The 22601-nt window shown below is 40.7% G+C and overlaps 1 protein-coding gene across 2 annotated transcripts; it reads left to right on the top strand.

Moving 5' to 3' along the window:
• Positions 1 to 8703: 8703 nt before the first annotated feature.
• On the top strand, positions 8704 to 14193 carry LOC109900646 (cannabinoid receptor type 1A). 2 transcript variants are annotated; one of them, XM_020496365.2, is made up of 3 exons: positions 8709 to 8808; positions 8905 to 8988; positions 10981 to 14193. In XM_020496365.2, the coding sequence occupies exon 3, from the start codon at positions 11031 to 11033 to the stop codon at positions 12435 to 12437; it is 1407 nt and encodes a 468-aa protein (XP_020351954.1). In that variant the 5' UTR covers positions 8709 to 8808; positions 8905 to 8988; positions 10981 to 11030; the 3' UTR covers positions 12438 to 14193. The 2 variants fall into 2 exon arrangements, with proteins under 2 accessions (XP_020351952.1, XP_020351954.1); XM_020496363.2 differs by having other exon boundaries at positions 8704 to 8988.
• Positions 14194 to 22601: the final 8408 nt, after the last annotated feature.

Genomic DNA, 22601 nt, shown 5'->3' with positions numbered 1-22601 from the left:
AAAAATAGAACTGTTATGTTTGGAGGAAAAAGGGGTGAGCTTGCAAGCCAAAGTACACCATCCCAACCGTGAAGCACGGGGGTGGCAGCATCATGTTGTGGGGGTGCTTTGCTGCAGGAGGGTCTGGTGCACTTCACAAAATAGATGGCATCATGAGCGAGGAAAATGATGTGGATATATTGAAGCAACATCTCAAGACATCAGTCAGGAAGTTAAAGCTTGGTCGCAAATGGGTCTTACAAATGGACAATGACCCCAAGCATACTTCCAAAGTTGTGGCAAAATGACTTAAGGACAACAAAGTCAAGGTATTGGAGTGGCCATCACAAAGCCCTGACCTCAATCCCACAGAATATTTGTGGTCAGAACTGAAAAAGCGTGTACGAGCAAGGAGGCCTACAAACCTGACTCAGTTACACCAGCTCTGTCAAGAGGAATGGGCCAAAATTCACCCAACTTATTGTGGGAAGCTTGTGGAAGGCTACCCGAAACATTTGACCCAAGTTAAACAATTTAAAGGCAATGCTACCAAATACTAATTGAGTGTATGTAAACTTCTGACCCACTGGGAATGTGATGAAAGAAATAAAAGCTGAAATATATCGTTCTCTCTACTATTATTCTGACATTTCACATTTTTAAAATAAAGTGGTTGTAACGGCCGTTGGCGGTGAAGGAAGGTGAGGAGCAATGCGCAGCGGGGTAAGTGTCCATATTTTTTATAAAGTCATAGAACACTGAACAAAAACAACAAAGTGAACGAACGAAACAGTTCTGTCTGGTGCAGATACAAACACTGAACAGAAAACAATCACCCACACCACACAGGTGGGAAAAGGCTGACTAAGTATGATTCTCAATCAGAGACAACGAACGACACCTGCCTCTGATTGAGAACCATACCAGGCCAAACACAAAACCACAACATAGAAAAAGGAACATAGACTACCCACCCAACTCACGCCCTGACCAACTAAAACAAAGACAACAAAATAACTAATGTCAGAATGTGACAGTGGTGATCCTAACGGACCTAAGACAAGGCGTTTTTACTAGGATTAAATGTCAGGAATTGTGAAAAACTGAGTTTAAATGTACTTAACTAAGGTGTATGTAAGCTTCTGACTTCAACTGTATACTGTATCTATCTGTGGTATTCACTTGTCAATGCAACGTGGAATCACATTTGTCACTCTGACTGAAGATTCATTAATAAAAGTTTACAAATTACGCTTGTGGAGATGTTTGGAAATGCGGTATCATCCGTTTACATTATGTGCTCACTCATCTGAGAAACCATGACTTTATTGCATTTCATATACATTTACAGAGGATACTGCAGGATAAACTAATGTTGATTTGCTGATTTTCCGGGTTTCAAGGCATCAGCTCCCAGTACTTCACTTTCACCACCCTGAATGTTTTGCTCAGAATCCATTTGAGTTGTAGACTGTGGGATATTTCACTAGTTGAAACATGATACATTTTCAACGATTGATGTCCTTTGCTGCCAGATTTTGAAACATAAAACACAACCTTCTCAAAAAAGGGAATGAGGGCTAAGGAGAGTGCCCACATTGATAAATGACTACCACGCAACATTAAGTCAGAAAAGCAGGCAGGCTGCAGTGTGCAAATAAAAGATACATGATGTGTCATCGCACTGTACCATGAAATTCTTCCGGACACAAACATATACATCTGAAATGCACTGGCAGGTGACATGGGAGATATTGCAGGTTACTTGCATCATTATACAATTGTTTGAAAATACTCAAGTTGTGTAACGCAGGTATTCCTTCAGGGGAACACGCAATGCCGTCAGGGGTACGCCAATTTTACTTTTTTTAAATCTTCACATTTTCAACAGTCCATTGAGTAAGGCCATGCATGGAGACACATACCAGCTCTACTGGTAGTACTGATGTGCTAGCATCAGTAATTCTACATTTGTTGTTAGCCCAGCTAGCATGAATACTGACAGTTGTGAATCTGATGCAGCTGAAGAGCTACTGCTCCCTCACCCGAGAAAGCACCGACCAACAGGCAGGGACATTGGACCATCGAAGAGGAACAAATATGATGAGAACTACATTGATTTGGGGTTCACTTACTGTATATTGGGAGTAGTGCCTTTTCTCAGCCACATTGTGTTATATGTGCAAAAGTACTATCTCACAACTCAATGAAACCTTCACTCTTACACAAACATTTAGAAACAAAATATGGCAATTTGAAAAATAAGCCACGGGAGTTTTTTGAGCGAGAATTAAGACGACTTTCGAGTAGTAAGACATGTATAAAAGCTACAGATACCATTAATTAGAAGGAGCTAGTAGCATCTTATATGGTGAGCTACCGAGTGGCTAGGACATGCAAGCCCCATACTATTGTGAAGGACTTAATTCTTCCTGCTGCCGCTGATATGGCTGGGACAATGCTGGGGGAAAAGGCCAAAAAAACTATACAGACAATGTCTTCATCAAACAACACTGTTTCACGATGCATCAGTGACATGGCAGGAGATGTTTTGAAACAATTACTACTTCGCATACAAGCCAGTGAATTCTATGCGTTACTGCTGGATGATACAACAGGTGGCGGGCCTGGCACAGCTCCTGGTATATGTCCGTTACGTTTATGGGGGTCAATTAAGGAAGAAATCCTCTTCTGCAAACCACTGGAAACCAGGACAACATGAGAGGATATTTTTAAAGTACTGGACAGCTTTTGTACTGATGGCCTAAAAGCCATGACAGGGATACATATTGGAGTGGTCACGCGCGTGCAAGCATTAGGCTCCTGATGCCACTTGTGTACAGTGCAGCATCCACCAAAAGGCTCTTGCTGCCAAGGGAATGCCTGGCAGCTTGAAAGTCGTTTTGGACAATACAGTAAAAATGGTTAACTTTGTTAAAGCAAGGCCCCTGAACTCTCGTGTATTTTCTGCACCATGCAATGATATGGGCCATGTAGCGCTTTTACAACATACAGAAGTGCACTGGTTATCAAGGGGCAAAGTATTAGCCTAGTGGTTAGAGCGTTGGACTAGTAACCGGAAGGTTGCAAGTTCAAACCCCCGAGCTGACAAGGTACAAATCTGTCGTTCTGCCCCTGAACACCCACTGTTCCTAGGCTGTCATTGAAAATAAGAATTTGTTCTTAACTGACTTGCCTAGTTAAATAAAGATAAAATTGACAAATTTTTTAAATTGAGAGACGAGCTTAAAGTTTTATTTTCTGACCATCATTTTAATTTGTCTGACCGCTTGCATGATAATGAGTTTCTCACACAACTGGCCTATCTGGGTGATGTTTTTTCTCACCTGAATAATCTGAATCTAGGATTACAGGGACTCTCTGAAACTATATTCAATGTGCGGGACAAAATTGAGGCTATGATTAAGAAGCTTTTCTCTGTCTGCATTAACAAGGACAACACACAGGTCTTTCCATCATTGTATGATTTTTTGTGTGCAAGTGAACTCAAATGTGAAATACCGAAGCACCTAAGTGAGTTCGGTGAGCAATTACGCAGGTACTTTCCAAGAAACGGATGACACCAAGAACTGGATTCATTATGCCCAGCCTCTAGTCCACTTACCGATATCTGAACAAGAGAGCCTCGTCGAAATTGCAACAAGTAGTTCTGTGAAAATTGAATTGAATCAGAAGCCACTGCTGCTCTCAGAGTATCCTGCCTTGGCAAATCTCACTGTTAAGACACGGATGCCCTTTGCAACCACGTACCTATGTGAGAGTGGATTCTCGGCCCTTACTAGCATGAAAGCTAAAACCGTGTGGAAAATGACTTAAGACTGAGTCTCTCCCCAATACAACCCAACACTGCAGAGTTATGTGAATCCTTTCAAGCACACCCTTCTCATGAACCTGTGGTGAGTTATTCACAATTTTCACAACAAATAAGGTTTTATATGTAAGATGGTTAAATAAGAGCAAAATTATGAATTATTATTATGTTATTATTATTATTATTATTTGTGCCCTGGTCCTATAAGAGATCTTTGTCACTTCCCACGAGCCGGGTTGTGACAAAAACTCACACTCATTCTTATGTTTAATAAATGTATAGTGGCAGGCTTACAATGATGGCAAAAAAACAACATTTGAGAGTGGCTAACCCTGGTGTTGGAGGGGTTACGCAGCTGGAGGTTGAATGTTTGAAGGGGTACGGGACTATAAAAAGTTTGGGAACCAATGTTCTAGGAGAAAGGGATGTTTGATTAATCACAGGATTGGAGAAACAGTCATTTGTCAGGAACTGAACATGGAAGAAACAGACCATGGTTGTATTGCTGCTACTTATGGATACACCAGATCAACAAATGGTTTCCTTTTATGGTTTTCTCAGCATTTTCACATATTCAGATTTCTGCAGAAAACATTTGGAAGTTAAAGACGTGGTGTAGCCAACAGCGTGATTTTCCTGTGTTTGAAAAGGCGGCCTAAAATTTCCGCCTGTTTTGGTGGGATGGAGTGTTGGCCTGCCTTGTGAAATCATTTGGAAGACATACCTTTGCTTCGGTTTTTCCTTATGAGAACTATGAGAGGAGTGCAGCAGGTTTCCATGGCTACCTCCCAAATGGCACCCTAGTGCCTATATACTGTAGAGGTAACCTATATAGAGGGCCCTATGGGCCCTGGTCAAAAGTAGTGCACTATATAGGGAACAGAGGGCCATTTGGGACAGAGACAGAGAACCACTGGCTACAGATGTCAATGGGAAATGTGTTTTATTCAAGAGCCAGTCCCTTCAAATAAACATGATTGATTCTCAGTCTGCATGACACCCTAATCACTGTGATCTCAACAGGAAGTTTCCAGTTCAAAAGAGCAGTTGAGAGGCATCCTAATGAAAATGAAAACGTTAATTCCCTGGTGATAGGGCCTTGAGGATCTCATTCCAAGCTCTATGTTACACTGTGGGCTCATCTGAGACCCAACAGGACAAAATGTATGACACGATGTGAGACCCAGATGGCAATGTATTTTGCTTGTGTCACTGTTCACCATCTGATTGGCATAATGTAGTCACCAAAATGATTGAACTATATACAGTCAAAATACACACTCATTCCTAAATCATTCAATTTAAATGTTTAGCAGCTTTTTAAATATCACATAAATATCCCGGATAAGCGCTCTGTTCTGCCTCCTCTCCAATCTGAGTGGCTATTCCTCATGAACTTAGAACCTATTGGTTCATTATAGCCTAAATTTGACATTTAACTGTGTAAATATATTACCTTTTATATGTGGCATAAACATAACCAGACACAACGTTTTAATCTGATTGAATCTGAATGAGTGAACTGTATAACCTTTTATGACTGTATCTCTGTAATTGTAAATGTATTTATGTAAAAAATACATATTTATTATTTTTTTACTAACAAATTAAATCAATCAATCAACACGTGCAGCGGCCATTTGATGAATGAAAGAGACTGTTACAAAACACAACAAAAGTTGTCAAGCCAAGGCTTCGATACTGGTTAGGCCTACGAGGTAGGGAGGGATGTATTCTCTGTTTGTCAAGCCAAGGCTTCGATACTGGTTAGGCCTACGAGGTAGGGAGAGATGTATTTTCTGTTTGTTGAGATTGACAGTCTATTTATTGTCGTGTTGAAAACACAAACCATGATATTGAAGCGCCTGATGTCGGTATACTTTGTTTCTTGGTTGTGTGGTGATTTGGCACAGAAATCTGTTGGTGGAACATTTGTTACATATACTGTATTTTATATAATTATAAATATACCATCAAAATGTAGAACATCTGATTTCCCCCTAGCTGATCATTGTCTGCAGCTGGCTCTGATCGCAGTGTAAATGAAACAGGCAGGGAGAACGAGCTCGTCCGTGGTGGTCGGCGAACCCTCAACCTTCTGGCCCATTAACCACCCTGCGTGTCATCGACTGTGGCACAAAAGCATGTTGATGTCGATATCCACATTCATACACAGGTTCGTTGCAGTTATTGTTATTTGCGGTCGTAAACATTATTTAACATTAATTTTAACAGTGGGGGGGGGGGGAGTAACCAAAAAAATGTGGCCATGGATGTGTTACTAATTTTAAGGTTTTTATTGTATTTCAAAAGTGATAATGAATTGTGTTTAGTTGTCAACGCAACCAAATGAATGTTCTGCTTAGATAGTTTCATCTGTGCCACTGACTTAGTCTGGCTTAATTCCAGTTTGTCTACAAATGAATAATTGATATGTTGAATTCAGAACTCCAGCTCAACCAAAAATCCAAGTTAAAGATATGACTAAATCTAGGTGTATGTATATATTTTTTTTAATTCTGAGTTGAATTTACACAATAGCTGTTGATGACTTTCCAAATGCTATATACTGTAGGCCTAAGTAACATCATTGATGATATATGAGTGATAAAGTATGGTACATTTAATTTGGCTAGACCATTGGTGACAGTCTGAAATAAAAAGTATAGACCCTGATGAGCACTTGGTTTATTATTTCTCATTTTGTTTGTTTACTGCTGTTGATGTTTTTATTACAGACACAGATAGAAAGTGTTGGCCTCCAGGGGTCAACTCAAACTTTGATGACACTGAATTCAAAACATGATTGACTTTGTTTAATCAAAAATGCCATACGCGCTATAGTTTCATGAACACTTTCATGACAGTGTTGTAGAAAGTGGAACTAGAAAAAGGCTAACCTCTCAACTGTGGTTTTTCACTGCTACTCTTTTTTTTGCACAAAAGCAGCAATGGGGGGGGGGGGGGGGCTAAGATATTGGTACCTAAATTAACTACAATTTTTGTATTCTTCACCCCCCCCCCCCTACAATCAACACTGAAGGATACACCTCTTCATGGGAGAACACTCCCAGCTGAGAAGGATCCTTCTCCCACTTGTCCCCGTGCTTTCAAATTGACAGACTGCTACCAAATGGCCTCATTTATTAACAATGAAACTGGCCTTGGTGAAAATGGCCCCTATCAATGGAAATCCCTCCACTTTTGCAGGACAACAGAGATGTTGCAGAGTGTGGACCCAGAAGGACATCATGGGACCAGACTGCTACAATCATAAGACTGAACCTCACAGAAAACCTTAAATTATCTCAAATTCTCTTTCCCAAAGGACACGGTGTGCCAAAGATTAATTCTGATATCCAGCCTAACAAATTAATGATTGTGTAATTATGCTATGTTTTTCACAATACTTTGTGTAAACGTATTTCAGATATTTGCTAGTAATCACAAACTTGATGTAATACTTTTCAGTGCCCTGAGGACAACACATTTTTACAAAGAAAATGTTTTGCGAGAGTTAGAGAACAACATACATTTAGTCTTGCCAGCATTAAGTACAAGTTTTAAACCAACCAGGGATTTTTGTAAGTCAACAAAGTCAGATTGCAGCTCTAAAATGCCTGTTCTATAGTTTTGACAATGGCATACATAATGTCATCCGGAGGGTCGGCATTATAATTTGTTGCAGTTCAAAGCATTCTCACTGAAAATGTCATTTCCAATTGGGTGAAGGCGGGGAGTGTTACCTGAAGGAATGAAGAACCAATACAATCCTATCTTTCTCAGTCTAATAAAGTGTCTGGTTCTGTTTTACAATACCTGCTCTGGGTAATAGAAATAAGGTACATATACTGGTTATCAACATGCCCATGCACCTCACTCCTCCCCCCTCGCTGGCACGCCACGTTATTTCAACTTGGATAATGGGTCATATTTGGTTGATCAATGAGATTACAACCTATATTCACCCACTCAATTAGACAGACAAAAATTAGTTTAATTTCCCATCTGTAATCCCTATGCGTTCAACCATATAAAAGCACAAACAAATTCCAATGGAAATTGACAATCTCCACAGAACTGTGACGACCTTGCTATCTTGAACTTGCGCACTTTTGAGGTCAATATCTACAGTAATTGATCATAAGACTGACAATGAGCTATCCCAAAGGCATTGTCCTTTCATCTTCTCTGGCCTATATAATCCTTAATCAATAGCATTACAGTGACGGGAAAAACATACATGTAGCAGTCTGGAAAGAAACAGATGTCTAAAGAAAAACACAGGCTAATGATACAAACGGATCATTTGACATAACATACTGTGCTGTTGAGGACTACACAATGCATGGTACTTCTGAGGTGATTCATCAAAATAATGAATCCAGAAGATGTCTAGGCTACTCTTCCTTGCCCCACTCTGCATATGTCACATCATTTACATTCAGTGTGTGCCACTGACAGGAAAACACTTAACGGATCACTCACTGGTGGGATTCAAATGAGCTTGTTTAAAGCAATATTTTAATTGGAAAAATATAGATAAGTAGCCTAATGAACAATAAGTTCAAGCAAGTTAAATTTAAAGAATATTATAGAATGTAATGTTTCATTATAACACATCAAAGACATTGAAATCATGAGAAATTTATATTTTGCCTTATACAAGCTTATCCGTATGTGAACCTATTTGAGCCCTAATGCACTGAACCTGTTAAAGTACCTGTATGTGCAGCTATCGTTTTGTCCAAGTGCAAAATTCGTTTATTGTGTATGCATGTTCCCTTGTTCTTACAGACGAAGGCTGCTTTGGGGTTGGCTATATAAATCTATGGAGAGCGCGTTTCGCAGCACGTGATGTGGCTTTCGAAAGTGATGCTTCATAAATATGCACACACAGAGAGAGACTTCAGACATCGCAGCAGCCGCAACTTAGGTCCACTGCGGGAGGCGCACATGAGAGAGCAGATGCCATTCTGAGCGCCCATCAATAAACCGTATTAACCAATGAATAACTAGATCGTTAGACAAATGTATTTTCTATATAATTGTAAATGTTTTAACGTTCCTTGTTTTAATGATTACATTTATAGTTCTTTTGTCAGGTATTACGAGTCAAGGTTGGATTAATGGTTGGATACATTTTGGGTGGAGGGACCTGTGCGAGCAATGTGAAGGTAAATACTTTTTATTAGGTTATTATAAACTCTTTATGTGTCCTAATCAGTGCCCGACTTCGGCAGGAGCCCACTGGATCCGAGGACTGTGGCACTTCAAATATTCTACTGCTTGAGTTCATGGACATCTTAGAATATTAGCTCAAAAGTATTTCAGAGTTCCTGCACCTACATATAAACGGTGCCGGCACTCAAAATGAGTTTTTCATTCATTTCACCGAACAAAAACGAGAGGCTATTGTGGGCTATAGCAACGGCATCGAATTGTAGATCTATAATTGAGGAAAAATAACCCATTAATTAATGTAAAAAATAAATGCGAAACCTAATTAACAAATAATACATGCTGGTCTCATAGACTAGACGTAACATAGTGAAAGTAAAACCCGAAAACCTCAAATTAGTATGATATGTTACATTTGGTATGTTTACATAAAACAGAAGGTTACTTAATTCCAAAACGAAAGGAGTGTGGTTGGTCAGGGTGGAAGGGTGTCCTATAACACGAACTTCTAGTAACCTGAAGGTTGCGCGTTTGAATATCATCATGGACAACTAACATTTCAGCAACTTTTCTACTACTTACTACTTTGCAACTACTTAGCATATTAGCTAAACCGTCCCCTATCCTTAACCCTTTAACTTAACTCCTAACCTTAAGGTAAATACATGTTTATTCCCTTTTAGATAACAGTATAATACCCCATCAGCTTCGGTATGATTGCACCTGTGCACCATCCTGTGGCTACTGCTAAACATGAGAATGACTGTAAAGGGAATGTATAACAGGAGCTGCATTTAGTGATCTCCGACATAGCCTAGCTTGGCCAAACGTGAACAAAATAGACTGCCTCTTGTTGCACATGAGTTATCTGATAGGAATGGAATTGTTCTCTCTGTGTGACATGCAGGGTAACAGCTAAGTAACAGTGAACTCCCTTTGACCATTCCTAATGGTTAACCTAAAAAAAATGGAATAAAAAGCGTTGCCCCTCATGCACCCCAAAAATCTGAGGAGGCACCAAGTACGTAAGGATGGCTGGAGGTGGTCCGGGAGTTGGAGAATTTCGATTTTTTTCAAACACCTGAAGCCGTTTTCCTGCCATATAGAGAGCTATAATCATTATGCTTAATTCTATGTAAGAAATATGTCAATTTTTCTGCATAGCTAAATTAGCTCAAATGTAATAATGAATTATAATTGTAAATTAAAAAAAACTATTTTATTTATTTTTTAAACAGGACAAATCTTATGGTCCATGTGCCACTGTGTTTTAATGATTATGACACCTCTGCTGATCATCATTAGACAATTCAAATTTTATAGAATTAAATATACAGGTAACTGCCAAAATAAAGGAAACACCAACATAAAGCGTCTTAATAGGGCGTTGGGCTGCCACGAGCTGCCAGAAGAGCTTCAATGCACCTTGGCATAGATTCTAGTGTCTCAACAATTTTTCCATGAGAAATTCCATCTTTTGATGTTTTGTTCATGGTGGTGGAAAAAGCTGTCTCAAGCGTTGCTCCAGAATCTCCCATAAGTGTTCATTGGGTTGAGATCTGGTAAGGGAGACACGCACACGCACACGCACACTTCTAGTCATGGTAACTCAAATCATGGGCAACTGGGCATTTTTATACATGACCCTAAGCATGATGGTACGTTAATTGCTTAATTAGCTCAGGAACCTGCTTTCAGTATACTTTGTTTCACTCATTTACTCATGTTTCCTTTATTTTGGCAGTTACCAGTTAGAAGTTTGTAATTAGAACACCCCGATGATTTTTCTCATTCAAGCAATGTGAGAAAAAGCCCAATCTAAATTATAGTTTAATTTTGGCAAATAATATAGGATTAAATGCCATTTTGAAACAACAACTCTTTAACAGTTTAACTGTCATAAAAGGGCACAATTCTTGCTGTGCTTTCCAATTTCTCCTGTTCAATGTTAAGACATAAACACAAACATTTCTCTTATCATTTCATAGGTTAACCAGAGATCATCTTAAACCCCAGTGTTCACCTCTCAGGCCCAGTCATGAAGTCTGTGCTGGATGGTGTGGCAGACACCACCTTCCGGACTATAACCTCTGGACTGCTGTACCTTGGCTCCAATGATGCCAGCTATGATGACGCCACCATCAACACTGACTTCACTAAGGGTGGATTGTCCGTCCAGAAGCCTTTACCTGCTTTCCGCAGTAACTCTTTCCCAGACAAGGTACCTGGAGATGAAGAACTCATCCTAAAAGGCATTCCATTCTTCCCCACCAATGCCACAGACCTGTTTGGCAACAGTAGCGGCTTTGGTGATGAGGGAACCGGAATCCAGTGTGCGGAGAACTTCGTGGACATGGAATGCTTCATGATCCTGACCCCTAGCCAGCAGTTGGCTGTGACGGTGATGTCCCTCACTCTGGGAACCTTCACTGTGCTTGAGAACCTTATCGTGCTGTGTGTGATCCTCCAATCCCGCACACTGCGCTGCCGCCCCTCCTACCACTTCATAGGAAGCCTGGCTGTAGCCGACCTGCTTGGCAGCGTCATCTTCGTCTACAGCTTCCTGGACTTCCATGTATTCCACAGAAAGGACAGCCCCAATGTGTTCCTCTTCAAGTTAGGTGGGGTCATCGCTTCGTTCACAGCCTCTGTGGGAAGCCTGTTTCTCACTGCTATAGACCGCTACATCTCCATCCACAGACCCCTGGCCTACAGGCGCATCGTCACGCGGACCAAGGCTGTCATCGCCTTCTGCGTGATGTGGACTATCTCCATCGTCTTCGCAGTGCTCCCTCTGCTGGGCTGGAACTGCAAGCAGCTCAACTCGGTCTGCTCAGACCTTTTCCCGCTAATCGATGAGAAGTATCTAATCTTCTGGATCGGGGTGACCAGCGTGCTGGTCCTCTTCATCATCTACGCTTACATGTACATCCTGTGGAAGGCCCACCACCACGCCGTGCGCATGCTGAGCCGCACCTCCCAGAAGAGCCTGGTGGTGTACTCAGCAGACGGAACGAAGGTGCAAACCATGCGCCCTGAGCAGACGCGCATGGATATCCGGCTCGCCAAGACCCTGGTCCTCATCCTGGTGGTGCTGGTCATCTGCTGGGGCCCTGTGCTGGCCATCATGGTCTACGACCTGTTCTGGAAGATGGATGATGATATTAAGACAGTGTTTGCTTTCGCCAGCATGCTCTGTCTGCTCAACTCAACAGTCAACCCAATAATTTACGCCCTGAGGAGCAAGGACCTGCGACACGCCTTCCTCAGCTCATGCCAGGCATGCCGGGGCAGTGCCCAGCAGCTGGACAATAGCCTGGAGTCTGACTGCCAGAGCAGGCACATCGCTGCCAACAGGGCTGCAGAGAGCTGTGTGAAGACCACTGTGAAAATAGCCAAAGTGACTATGTCTGTCTCCACTGAGACATCTGCAGAAGCTGTTTAGATGGTCATCATCATGCCACAGCGATATTGTGCAACTCATCTGTTTCAGAGGAAACTTTCTCACAAGGTGGTGGACCTTCCACAGGATGTAATAAATTACACAAATAGCTAAACGCTTCAACGGTTCATTACTTCATTGTTTTATGTTTATGAGGTGTGCTAGTATAGTGTTCTAGTGCCTAAGTGCCAAATTGATTTGTAAAGGTGATGAAGAGAGTGGATGGACTCAAAATGTGTTTGACATATCCAAGACTGTCGTAAGTCTACTGCTGATCATATACTTAATGATGATCAAACTGTAGATAGTACTGATGGTGAATTCATGAAGGCTTAGTATATTTTTGTACTGTGAATTCAGGTTCTGAAACAATGATATCTTAATTCATGGGATAAGGGGCTACTGAAGTTTTTGATTAGAAGTATGTGTTATCAAGATGTCAATATGTGTACGTACCATAAAGAAGACAAATCTTTGAGGTTTTGAGCAGCCAGAAGAGGCATTGACTTTGTCCAGGCATCATGTACAAATATACAGTATGTTTTGTGAATAGTTTACATTAATTTACATAAGGGTATAACTTTAATATGTATTTATTTAAGACATGTACGATTCATAAAGCAACAGAGTTACTCATGTATTTTCATTTTGTACCTGTCTTGAGTTTATTATTTAATACAGAAATAACCGAGGCTTAGGATAAATAAAGCCTGACCTGACTTTGTGTAGACAGCTCCATTGATTGTTGGGAGTCATCTTTCATACAGAAGCTGGATGAATCTGAAAACCACATTGTTCAATTTAATGACATCAATTTGTCATTTGAAGCCATAATAAGCTCATCTGCAAGATGTGTTTAATAAGCCAAAAATCTACAATGGAATTCTCTGTAATGTAGGTACTGACAGACTGATACGTAACTCCTCCCAACAAAAAAATCACATTTATTCTGCCTTTCACTTCTTCCTCTCTACTCTTGGCTATAGTAGTATTTTTTCAATAAAAATGAATGTACACCAAACAATTGTACAGTGTTACATACAATGCAGTTCTGAAAAGTGGTGGCCACACTACCATAAAAATCATGCCATAGATTAAATTCAGATGATTTAAGTGGTTTTCATTCAATTCAGTACATTTGTGAATAACCTTACAACTTGATAAAAACAATATCAACCTTCAATCTTATCAAATTGTTTCAGTGTTACCGTCAATAAATCTAATTTAGCACTATTGATGCGGATTCTTTTGATATTTGAGGAGACAACAGCTACCCTAGAGCAGGCCTAGAGCTCAGCTTTTGGATTAACTAAAAAATAAGATAGCCTGTTAACTTTTTGGTTTTCTGAGTACATTTTTATCAAAAGCAAGCCTTTCATTATAACTGACAATATGTTAGAATGGAAGTTATACTGTGTATGCATTGTATGGAAATGAGCCTTTTACAAGTGTTGATGAAAATGTAATTTTCAATTAGATTATATAGGAATTTTAATCTAGAACTATGACTCAGTTAGCACAATTGTTCTTTAGACATTTATCTTGGTGTTAAACTACTACTGACAGCTGTTTACCAGTGTGCTTTGCTGCCTCTTGTATTGTTGAGTGTTGAAGATCAAATGTCAGCTGTCAAGTGGCTTCTGTACAGTGGTGGCATCTGAGGATTGTCTGTGGAAAAAAATCATCTGCAGGATTCTTTTTCTTCCGTATTGCAATGTAATGTTTCCAAGCTTTTGAATAAAGTCACAGCTGGTTATGATGTCTGCTGACCATGTTCATTTTTATTTGGTGAATAGTTGTAAGTACAGTGTGTTCAGCTTACAAAAGGCAAGAAAATCACAATAGAACTACTACTACTACTAAAACTGTAGTAGCGGACACCTAGGTCATGTTTGAACAACATGCTTCCTTCCTTCCTTCCTCCCTACTTCCTTCCTTTGAAGTAATCTTTGATAACATGGTGTTAGATCTAACACAAAGAAGTGTAAGCAATACACCCATATAGCTTCTACACCTACACCAATCAAGTCAGATGTGTTATTACTCCATCTCAAAATGGCTGGAAGGAAAGACACATCTTTTCTTTTCCAGGAATGGAAGGGAAGCAGTGATTCCTGAAGCTGATTCTCGCCCTCTTCTGGACTAAATACAACACTGCCCTCAGATTCATACAGCATGGGAATTTCCCAACAATTCTTCATTGTCCACATTATAGGCCTTTTTGGAAGATGGTTTATCAGAACAATCCTGCAGGGTGAATGAATAATGATACTATGGCCAAATACAGGGCCGGGGGTTTGTATGTATAATGCATCTCAGATTAAAAATTAGGTCCCACTGTCCATGTAATCTCATTCATTGTGATCTAAAAGGTCAAAACGGATCCTTAATCAACTCTCCTACTCTGAGACTCTTGATACATATAGGGCCTTCTACATGGGACTTTGAACCAGTGCTATTAGCACTGCTATACCTTGTCTGTTTATAGAACAGTTCAGACTTACAGCTGAACAGAGACATATGACAGAGGCAATGTTATGACTATGATTTAATAGGATGTCAGTTCAGTTACATCTGAACATGGACCCATGGACAAGCAAATGACATCTAAGTAGAGAAGGAAGTGCACCTCAAACCCAATGGGGCCAGTCCTAAACTAAACGGAAAGTATGTAGCCTACTACTGACATACATGGGAATGTCCTACATAAGAAAGACACTATTCTCCAATCATTTGAAACGGGGGATGAGCTGTGGGATGAGCTGTTGAATGAGCTGTAATAGCCTAATATATCTCCTGGAAACTTCATGATGCTTTTTCCTGCTGGTAAATTAATCACATTGCAAGACAGGGCCAGTTTTCCCAAAAGCATCTTAAGGCCGAGTTCCTCGTTAGAACCTTGGTAGCAACATTATTAATTATCTGAGCGGTTTCCAAAAGCCATCCTTATTAAGGTTGCACTTGTAAACGCTCGTAATCCAATGCCTGCCTCAGACCAATAGTAGAACAGTTAAGTGCATCATTAAATGTTTTTTTGCCCTCCTGCATTACTTAAAACCTCAATTTTCGCCTGAAATGACATACCCAAATCTAACTGCCTGTAGCTCAGGACCTGAAGCAAGGATGTGCATATTCTTGATACCATTTGAAAAGGAAACACTTTGAAGTTCGTGGAAATGTGAAATTAATGTAGGACTAGGATAATATAACACATTAGATCTGGTAAAAGATCATACAAATAAGAAAATATTCATTTTATTTTTTGTTCCATCATCTTTGAAATGCAAGAGAAAGCCCAATATCTGATGTAGAAATCTAGGCGCAATTTAGATTTTGGCCACTAGATGGAAGCAGTGTATGTGCAAAGTTTAAGACTAATTCAATGAAGCATTGCATTTCTGTTCAAAATGTTGTATCAAGACTGCCCAAATGTGCCAGATTGGTTTATTAATACATTTTCTGTAACTGTGCACTCTCCTCAAACAATAGCATGGAATTATTTCACTGTAATAGCTACTGTAAATTGGACAGTGCAGTTAGATTAACAAGAATTTAAGCTTTCTGCCTATATCAGAAATGTCTATGTCCTGGGAAATCTTCTTGTTACTTACAACCTCATGCTAATTATATTAGTCTACGTTAGCCCAACCGTCCCACTGGGGGGACACCGATCCTGTAAAGGTTTTTTAATACACAGATCTCAGCTACACATAGAATCACATGGTTAATCCATCTCTCTGTGACCGCGGATAACATCAGAACAAAAGATGACTACAAATCAAATCAAATGTTAATAGTCACATACGCCGAATACAATGCGCCGAATACAATACCTTACAGGTCCAAAACGATATCATAACCACCATCGATAAAAAACAGTACTGTGAAAAAGTCTTAATCGACCTGGCCAAAGCTTTCGACTCTGTCAATCACCGTATTCTTATCGGCAGAGTCAACAGCCTTGGTTTCTCTAATGACTGCCTCGCCTGGTTCACTAACTAATTCTCAGATAGAGTTCAGTGTGTCAAATCTGAGGGCCTGTTGTCCGGACCTCTGGCAGTCTCTATAGAGGTGCCACAGGGTTCTCTGTATATATATCAATGATGTTGCTCTTGCTGCGGGTGATTCTTTGATCCACCTCTACGCAAATGACACCATTCTGAATACATCTGGCCCTTCCTTGGACACTGTGTTAACAAACCTCCAAACGAGCTTCAATGCCACACAACACTCCTTCCGTGGCCTCCAACTGGTCTTATACACTAGTCTTACATCACTACTCTGGACGGGTCTGACTTAGAATATGTGGACAACTATAAATACCTACAGTTGAAGTCGAAAGTTTACATACACCTCAGCCAAATACATTTAAATTCAGTTTTTCACAATTCCTGACATTTAATCCTCGTAAAAATTCCCTGTTTTAGGTCAGTTATGATCACCACTTTATTTTAAGAATGTGAAATGTCAGAATAATTGTAGAGAGAATGATTTATTTCAGCTTTTATTTCTTTCATCACATTCCCAGTGGTTCAGAAGTTTACATACACTCAATTAGCATTTGGTAGCATTGCCTTTCAATTGTTTAACTTGGGTCAAATGTTTCAGGGAGCCTTCCACAAGTTTCCCACAATAAGTTGGGTGAATTTTGGCCCATTCCTCCTGACAGAGCTGGTGTAACTGAGTCAGGTTTGTAGGCCTCCTTTTTCACTTACGCTTTTTCCATTCTGCCACAAATTTTCTATGGGATTAAGGTCAGGGCTTTGTGATGGCCACTGTTTCATCGGACCTGTGGACATTTCTCCAAAAATTACGATCTTTGTCCCCATGTGCAGTTGCAAACCGTAGTCTGGCTTTTTTATGGCGGTTTTGGAGCAGTGGCTTCTTCCTTGCTGAGCGGCCTTTCAGGTTACGTCGATATAGGACTCGTTTTACTGTGGATATAGATACTTTTGTACCTGTTTCCTGTTTTGTACCTGCATCTTCACAAGGTCCTTTGCTGTTGTTCTGGGATTGATTTGCACTTTCGCACCAAAGTACGTTCAGAACGCATCTCCTTCCTGAGAGGTATGACGGCTGCGTGGTCTCATGATGTTTATACTTACGTACTATTGTTTGTACAGATGAACGTGGTACCTTCAGGTGTTTGGAAATTGCTCCCAAGGATGAACCAGACTTGTGGAGGTCTACAATTGAGTTTGAAGGTAGGCCTTGAAATACATCCACAGGTACACATCCAATTGACTCAGATGATGTCAATTAGCCTATCAGAAGCTTCTAATGCCATGACATCATTTTCTGGAATTTTCCAAGCTGTTTGAAGGCACAGTCAATTTAGTGTATGTAAACTTCTGACCCCCTGGAATTGTGATACAGTAAAATATAAGTGAAATAATCTGTCTGTAAACAACTGTCGGAAAAATTACTTGTGTCATGCACAAAGTAGTTGTCCTAACCGACTTGCCAAAACTATAGTTAGTTAACATCTTCTACAACCAAGCCATAAGACTCCTGAACATCTAATCAAATGGCTACCCAGACTATTTGCATTGCCACCCCCTCTTTTACACCGCAGCTATTCTCTGTTGTTATCATCTATGCATAGTCACTTTAATAACTATACCTACATGTACATATTACTTCAACTAACTGGTGCCCCCGCACATGACTCTGTATTGTTACCCCCCTGTATATAGTCTCTCTATTGTTATTTTACTGCTGCTCTTTTATTTCTTATTCTTATCTGTACTTTTTTTAAACTGGATTGTTGGTTAAGAAGTCTCTTGGACCTAGACTTGGCGCTTCGGTACCGCTTGCGGTGCGGTAGCAGAGAGAACAGTCTATGACTAGGATGGCTGGAGTCTTTGACAATTTTTAAGGCCTTCCTCTGACACCGCCTGGTATAGAGGTCCTGGATGGCAGGAAGCTTGGACCCAGTGATATACTGGGCCATTCGCACTACCCTCTGTAGTGCCTTGCAGTCGGAGGCCGAGCAGTTGCCGTACCAGGCAGTGATGCAACCAGTCAGGATGCTCTCGATGTTGCAGCTGTTAAACCTTTTGAGGATCTGAGGACCCATGCCAAATCTTTTCAGTCTCCTGAGGGGGAATAGGTTTTGTCGTGCTCTCTTCACGACTGTCTTGGTGTACTTGGACCATGTTAGTTTGTTGGTGATGTGGGCACCAAGGAACTTGAAGCTCTCAACCTGCTCCACTGCAGCCCCATCGATGAGAATGGGGTGTGCTCGGTCCTCTTTTTCCTGTAGTCCACAATCATCTCCTTTGTCTTGATCACGTTGAGGGAGAGGTTATTGTCCTAGCACCACACGGCCAGGTCTCTGACCTCCACCCTATAGTCTGTCTCGTTCCTGAGGCAAATACAAAGTTGATGTTTTTACAATTGACAGACCTATTAACAAGCAACATACAAAAATATGCTTCAAATGAAAACCGATATGACTGCATTAAAATAGTAGGCTATAGGTGTTTTTAATCATATTGAAATAGATTTCATGTTCAATCAATTGAGTTCTATTTTGCTACATGTAGGCTACTTTCTGTGATTTGTCTCAATATGTTCCTTATGTGTATCTTGCTCAATGATGTTCTAAATCAGTGATTTTGTGCATTTTTATTGTGTAAACATTAAAATAAGCCACCTCAATATTTGCAGCCATAGGTGGTAATATCGCTCTATATGAGCTGATCCATCCTCAGTATTGTGAAATAATTAAAATATTTGAATTGAGAAAGCTGATCTGAGAGCAGCGCTCACTTTCTTTTGATCCTATCAGTATTGACACGTGCTCCAACGAAGCACTTAAGAGGCGTCCGCATGCTTCATGTATGAAACAGTTCAGAACAGTTCCTGCATATATTATGATGACATTTTGTGATGTCTTGGTCTTCGGGAAAAAATAAATTTGAATGTTCGTGCACACATATTTTTTTCTTGAGGCAAGCCGAAATTCGGAGCCGAAGTCCATTCCCCTTCCTCTGTCATTGGTCAACAGTAGGGATTCTTCAATTTAGTATTTGTTGTCGTTCAAAGATAGATACAGTAAAGAGGTCAATCGAGCCTTTATGCCCCTCAAACTCAACTCTGGACCTCGAAACCAGATCCGCTGCATTTTTTCATTGTTCCCCTCTAATACGGGACTGATTTAGACCTGGGACACAAGGTGTATGCAATTCATTATCAGGTAGAACAGAAAACCATCAGGCTCCGGAACTTGTAGAGTAAAGAGTTGAGTACCCCTGCTCTATGCTATACTAAACGGAAAATATGAATGGGAGTTTTCAAAAATGTATTTGTGGAATATCTTTCCTTCTTAATGCATTTGAGCCAATCAGATGTCTTGTGTCAAGGTGGGTGGGTATACATAAGATAGCCCTATTTGGTAAAAGACCAAGTCTTTCAGTTCATCATTACTTTAAGGTCAGTCAATACGAAACATTTCAAGAACTTTTCAAGTTTCTTCAAATGCAGTCACAAAAACCATCAAGCGCTATGATAAAACTGGCTCTCATGAGGAATGGAAGAACCAGAGTTACCTCTGATGCAGAGAATAGGTTCATTAGAGTTACCAGCCTAAAAATGTGCAGCTCAAATAAATGCTTCAAAGAGTTCAAGTAACAGACACATCTCAACATCAACTGTTTAGAGGAGACTGCATGAATCAAGCCTTCATGGTTTAATTGCTGCAAACAAGCCACTACTAAACGACCCAAATAAGAAGAAGAGACTTGCTTGGGCCAAGAAACACGAGCAATGGACATTAGACCAGTGGAAATCTGTCCTTTGGTCTGGAGTCCAAATTGGAGATTTTTGGTTACAACCGCCGTGTCTTTGTGAGACGCGGTGTGGATGAGCGGATGATCTCCACATGTGTATTTCCCACCGTAAAGCATGAGGAAGTGTTACGGTGTGGGAGTACTTTGCTGGTGACACTATCTGTGATTTATTTAGAATTCAAGGCACACTTAACCAGCATGGCTACCACAGCATTCAGCAGCGAAACGCCATCTGGTTTGGGCTTAGTGGGACTATCATTTGTTTTTAGGACAATGACCCAAACACACCTCCAGGCTGTGTAAGGGCTATTTGACCAAGAAGGAGAGTGATGGAGTGCTGCATCTGCAATCACCCGACCTCAACCAAATTGAGATGGTTTGGGATGAGTCGGATGGCAGAGTGAAGGAAAAGCAGTCAACAAGTGCTCAGCATATGTGGGAACTCCTTCAAGACTGTTGGAACAGCATTCCAGGGGAATATGAAATACATTTGGATTTGTTTAACACTTTTTTGCTACTACATGATTCCATATGTGTTATTTCATAGTTGTCTTCACTAATTATTCTACAATGTAGAAAATAGTAAAAATAAAGAAAAACCCTTGAATGAGTAGGTGTTCTAAAACTTTGGACCGGTAGTGTACATACAAACCATATACACACACTCACTCACACATGCTACATTGACACTCCCACACACATTCACACACTTTGACACTCATAAGTAGCTGCTGCTGCTCTGTTCTTTATTTTAAACATTATTACCTATCCTGATGCCTTGTTACTTTACCCTGCCTTCATGTACATACACAACATATATACTAAAGTATGTGGACACACCTTCAAATTAATGGATTTGGCTATTTCAGCCACATCCATTGCTGACAGGTCTATAAAATTGAGCAGAACCATGCAATATCCATAGAGAAACATTGATAGTAGAATGGCCCGTACTGAAGAGCTCAGTGACTTTCAACGTGGCACCGTCATGGGATGCCACCCTTCCAACAAGTCAGTTTGTTAAATTTCTGCCCTGCTAGAGCTGCCCCAGTCAACTGTAAGGCCTGTAAAGTGGAAACGTCTAGGAGCAACAGCGGCTCAGCCGCAAAGTGGTAGGTCACACAAGCTCACAGAACAGGACCGCCGAGTGCTGAAGCATGTAGTGCTTAATAATTGTCTGTACTCAGTTGCAACACTCACTACCGAGTTCAAAACTGCCTCTAGAAGCAACATCAGCACAAGAACTGTTCGTCTGGAGCATTATGAAATAGGTTACCATGGCCGAACAGCCGCACACAAGCCTAAGATCACCATTCGCAATGCCAAGCGTCGGCTGGAGTGGTGTAAAGGTTCTCTGGAGTGATGAATCACTCTTCACCATCTGACAGTCCAACAGTCGAATCTGGGTTTGGTGGATGCCAAGAGAACGCTACCTGCCCCAATGCATAGTGGCAACTGTAAAGTTTGGTGGAGGAGGAATAATGGTATGGGCTATTTTTCATTGTTTGGGCTAGGCCCCTTAGTTCCAGTGAAGATAAATCTTAACGCTACAGCATACAATGACATTCTAGATGATTCTGTGCTTCCAACTTTGTGACAAGAGTTTGTGGAAGGCCCTTTTCTTTTTCAGCATGACAATGCCCCTGTGCACAAAGTGAGATCAATACAGAAATGGTTTGTCGAGATAAGTGTGGAAGAACTTGACTGGCCTTTACAAAGTCCTGACATCAACCCTGTCGAACACCTTTGGGATGAATTGGAATGTCGACTGTGAACCAGGCCTAATTGCTCAACATCAGGCCCAACCTCACTAATGCTCTTGTGGCTGAATGGAAGCACGTCCCAGCAGCAATGTTCCAACATCTAGTGGAAAGTCTTCCCAGAAGAGTGAAGGCTGTTGTAGCTGTTTCGCTCACAAAGATGATTTCTCAGGTGACATGTAATAGTTTCAGAAGCGAGGTGTAACGTTCGTCTTCGTCCTCCTCTGACGAGGAGTAAGAAATGTCAGACCAATGCGCAACGTGGTAAGTGTTCATCCTTTTAACTTTTAATAAACTGAACACTAAAGACAAAGTAACAAAAGAGCACAAACGCAACAGCTCCGTCAGGTGCAACACACACTAAACAGAAACTAATCACCCACAACTTAAAAGTTAAACCAGGCTACCTAAATATGGTTCTCAATCAGGGACAACGATAAACAGCTGCCTCTGATTGAGAACCATACCACGCCAAACACAGAAATCCCAAAACATAGAAAAAAGAACATAGACAACCCACCCAACTCACGCCCTGACCATACTAAAACAAAAACATAATAAAAGAACTAAGGTCAGAATGTGACACGAGGAAGAAGCAAGCGAGAGGGCTCACT

The sequence above is a fragment of the Oncorhynchus kisutch genome, linkage group LG12 (assembly GCF_002021735.2).
Source record: "Oncorhynchus kisutch isolate 150728-3 linkage group LG12, Okis_V2, whole genome shotgun sequence".
In the NCBI taxonomy this organism is placed as follows: Eukaryota; Metazoa; Chordata; class Actinopteri; order Salmoniformes; family Salmonidae; genus Oncorhynchus; species Oncorhynchus kisutch.
The sequence above is the reverse complement of the archived record's forward strand: the minus strand, read 5'-3'. Positions and strand labels throughout refer to the sequence as shown.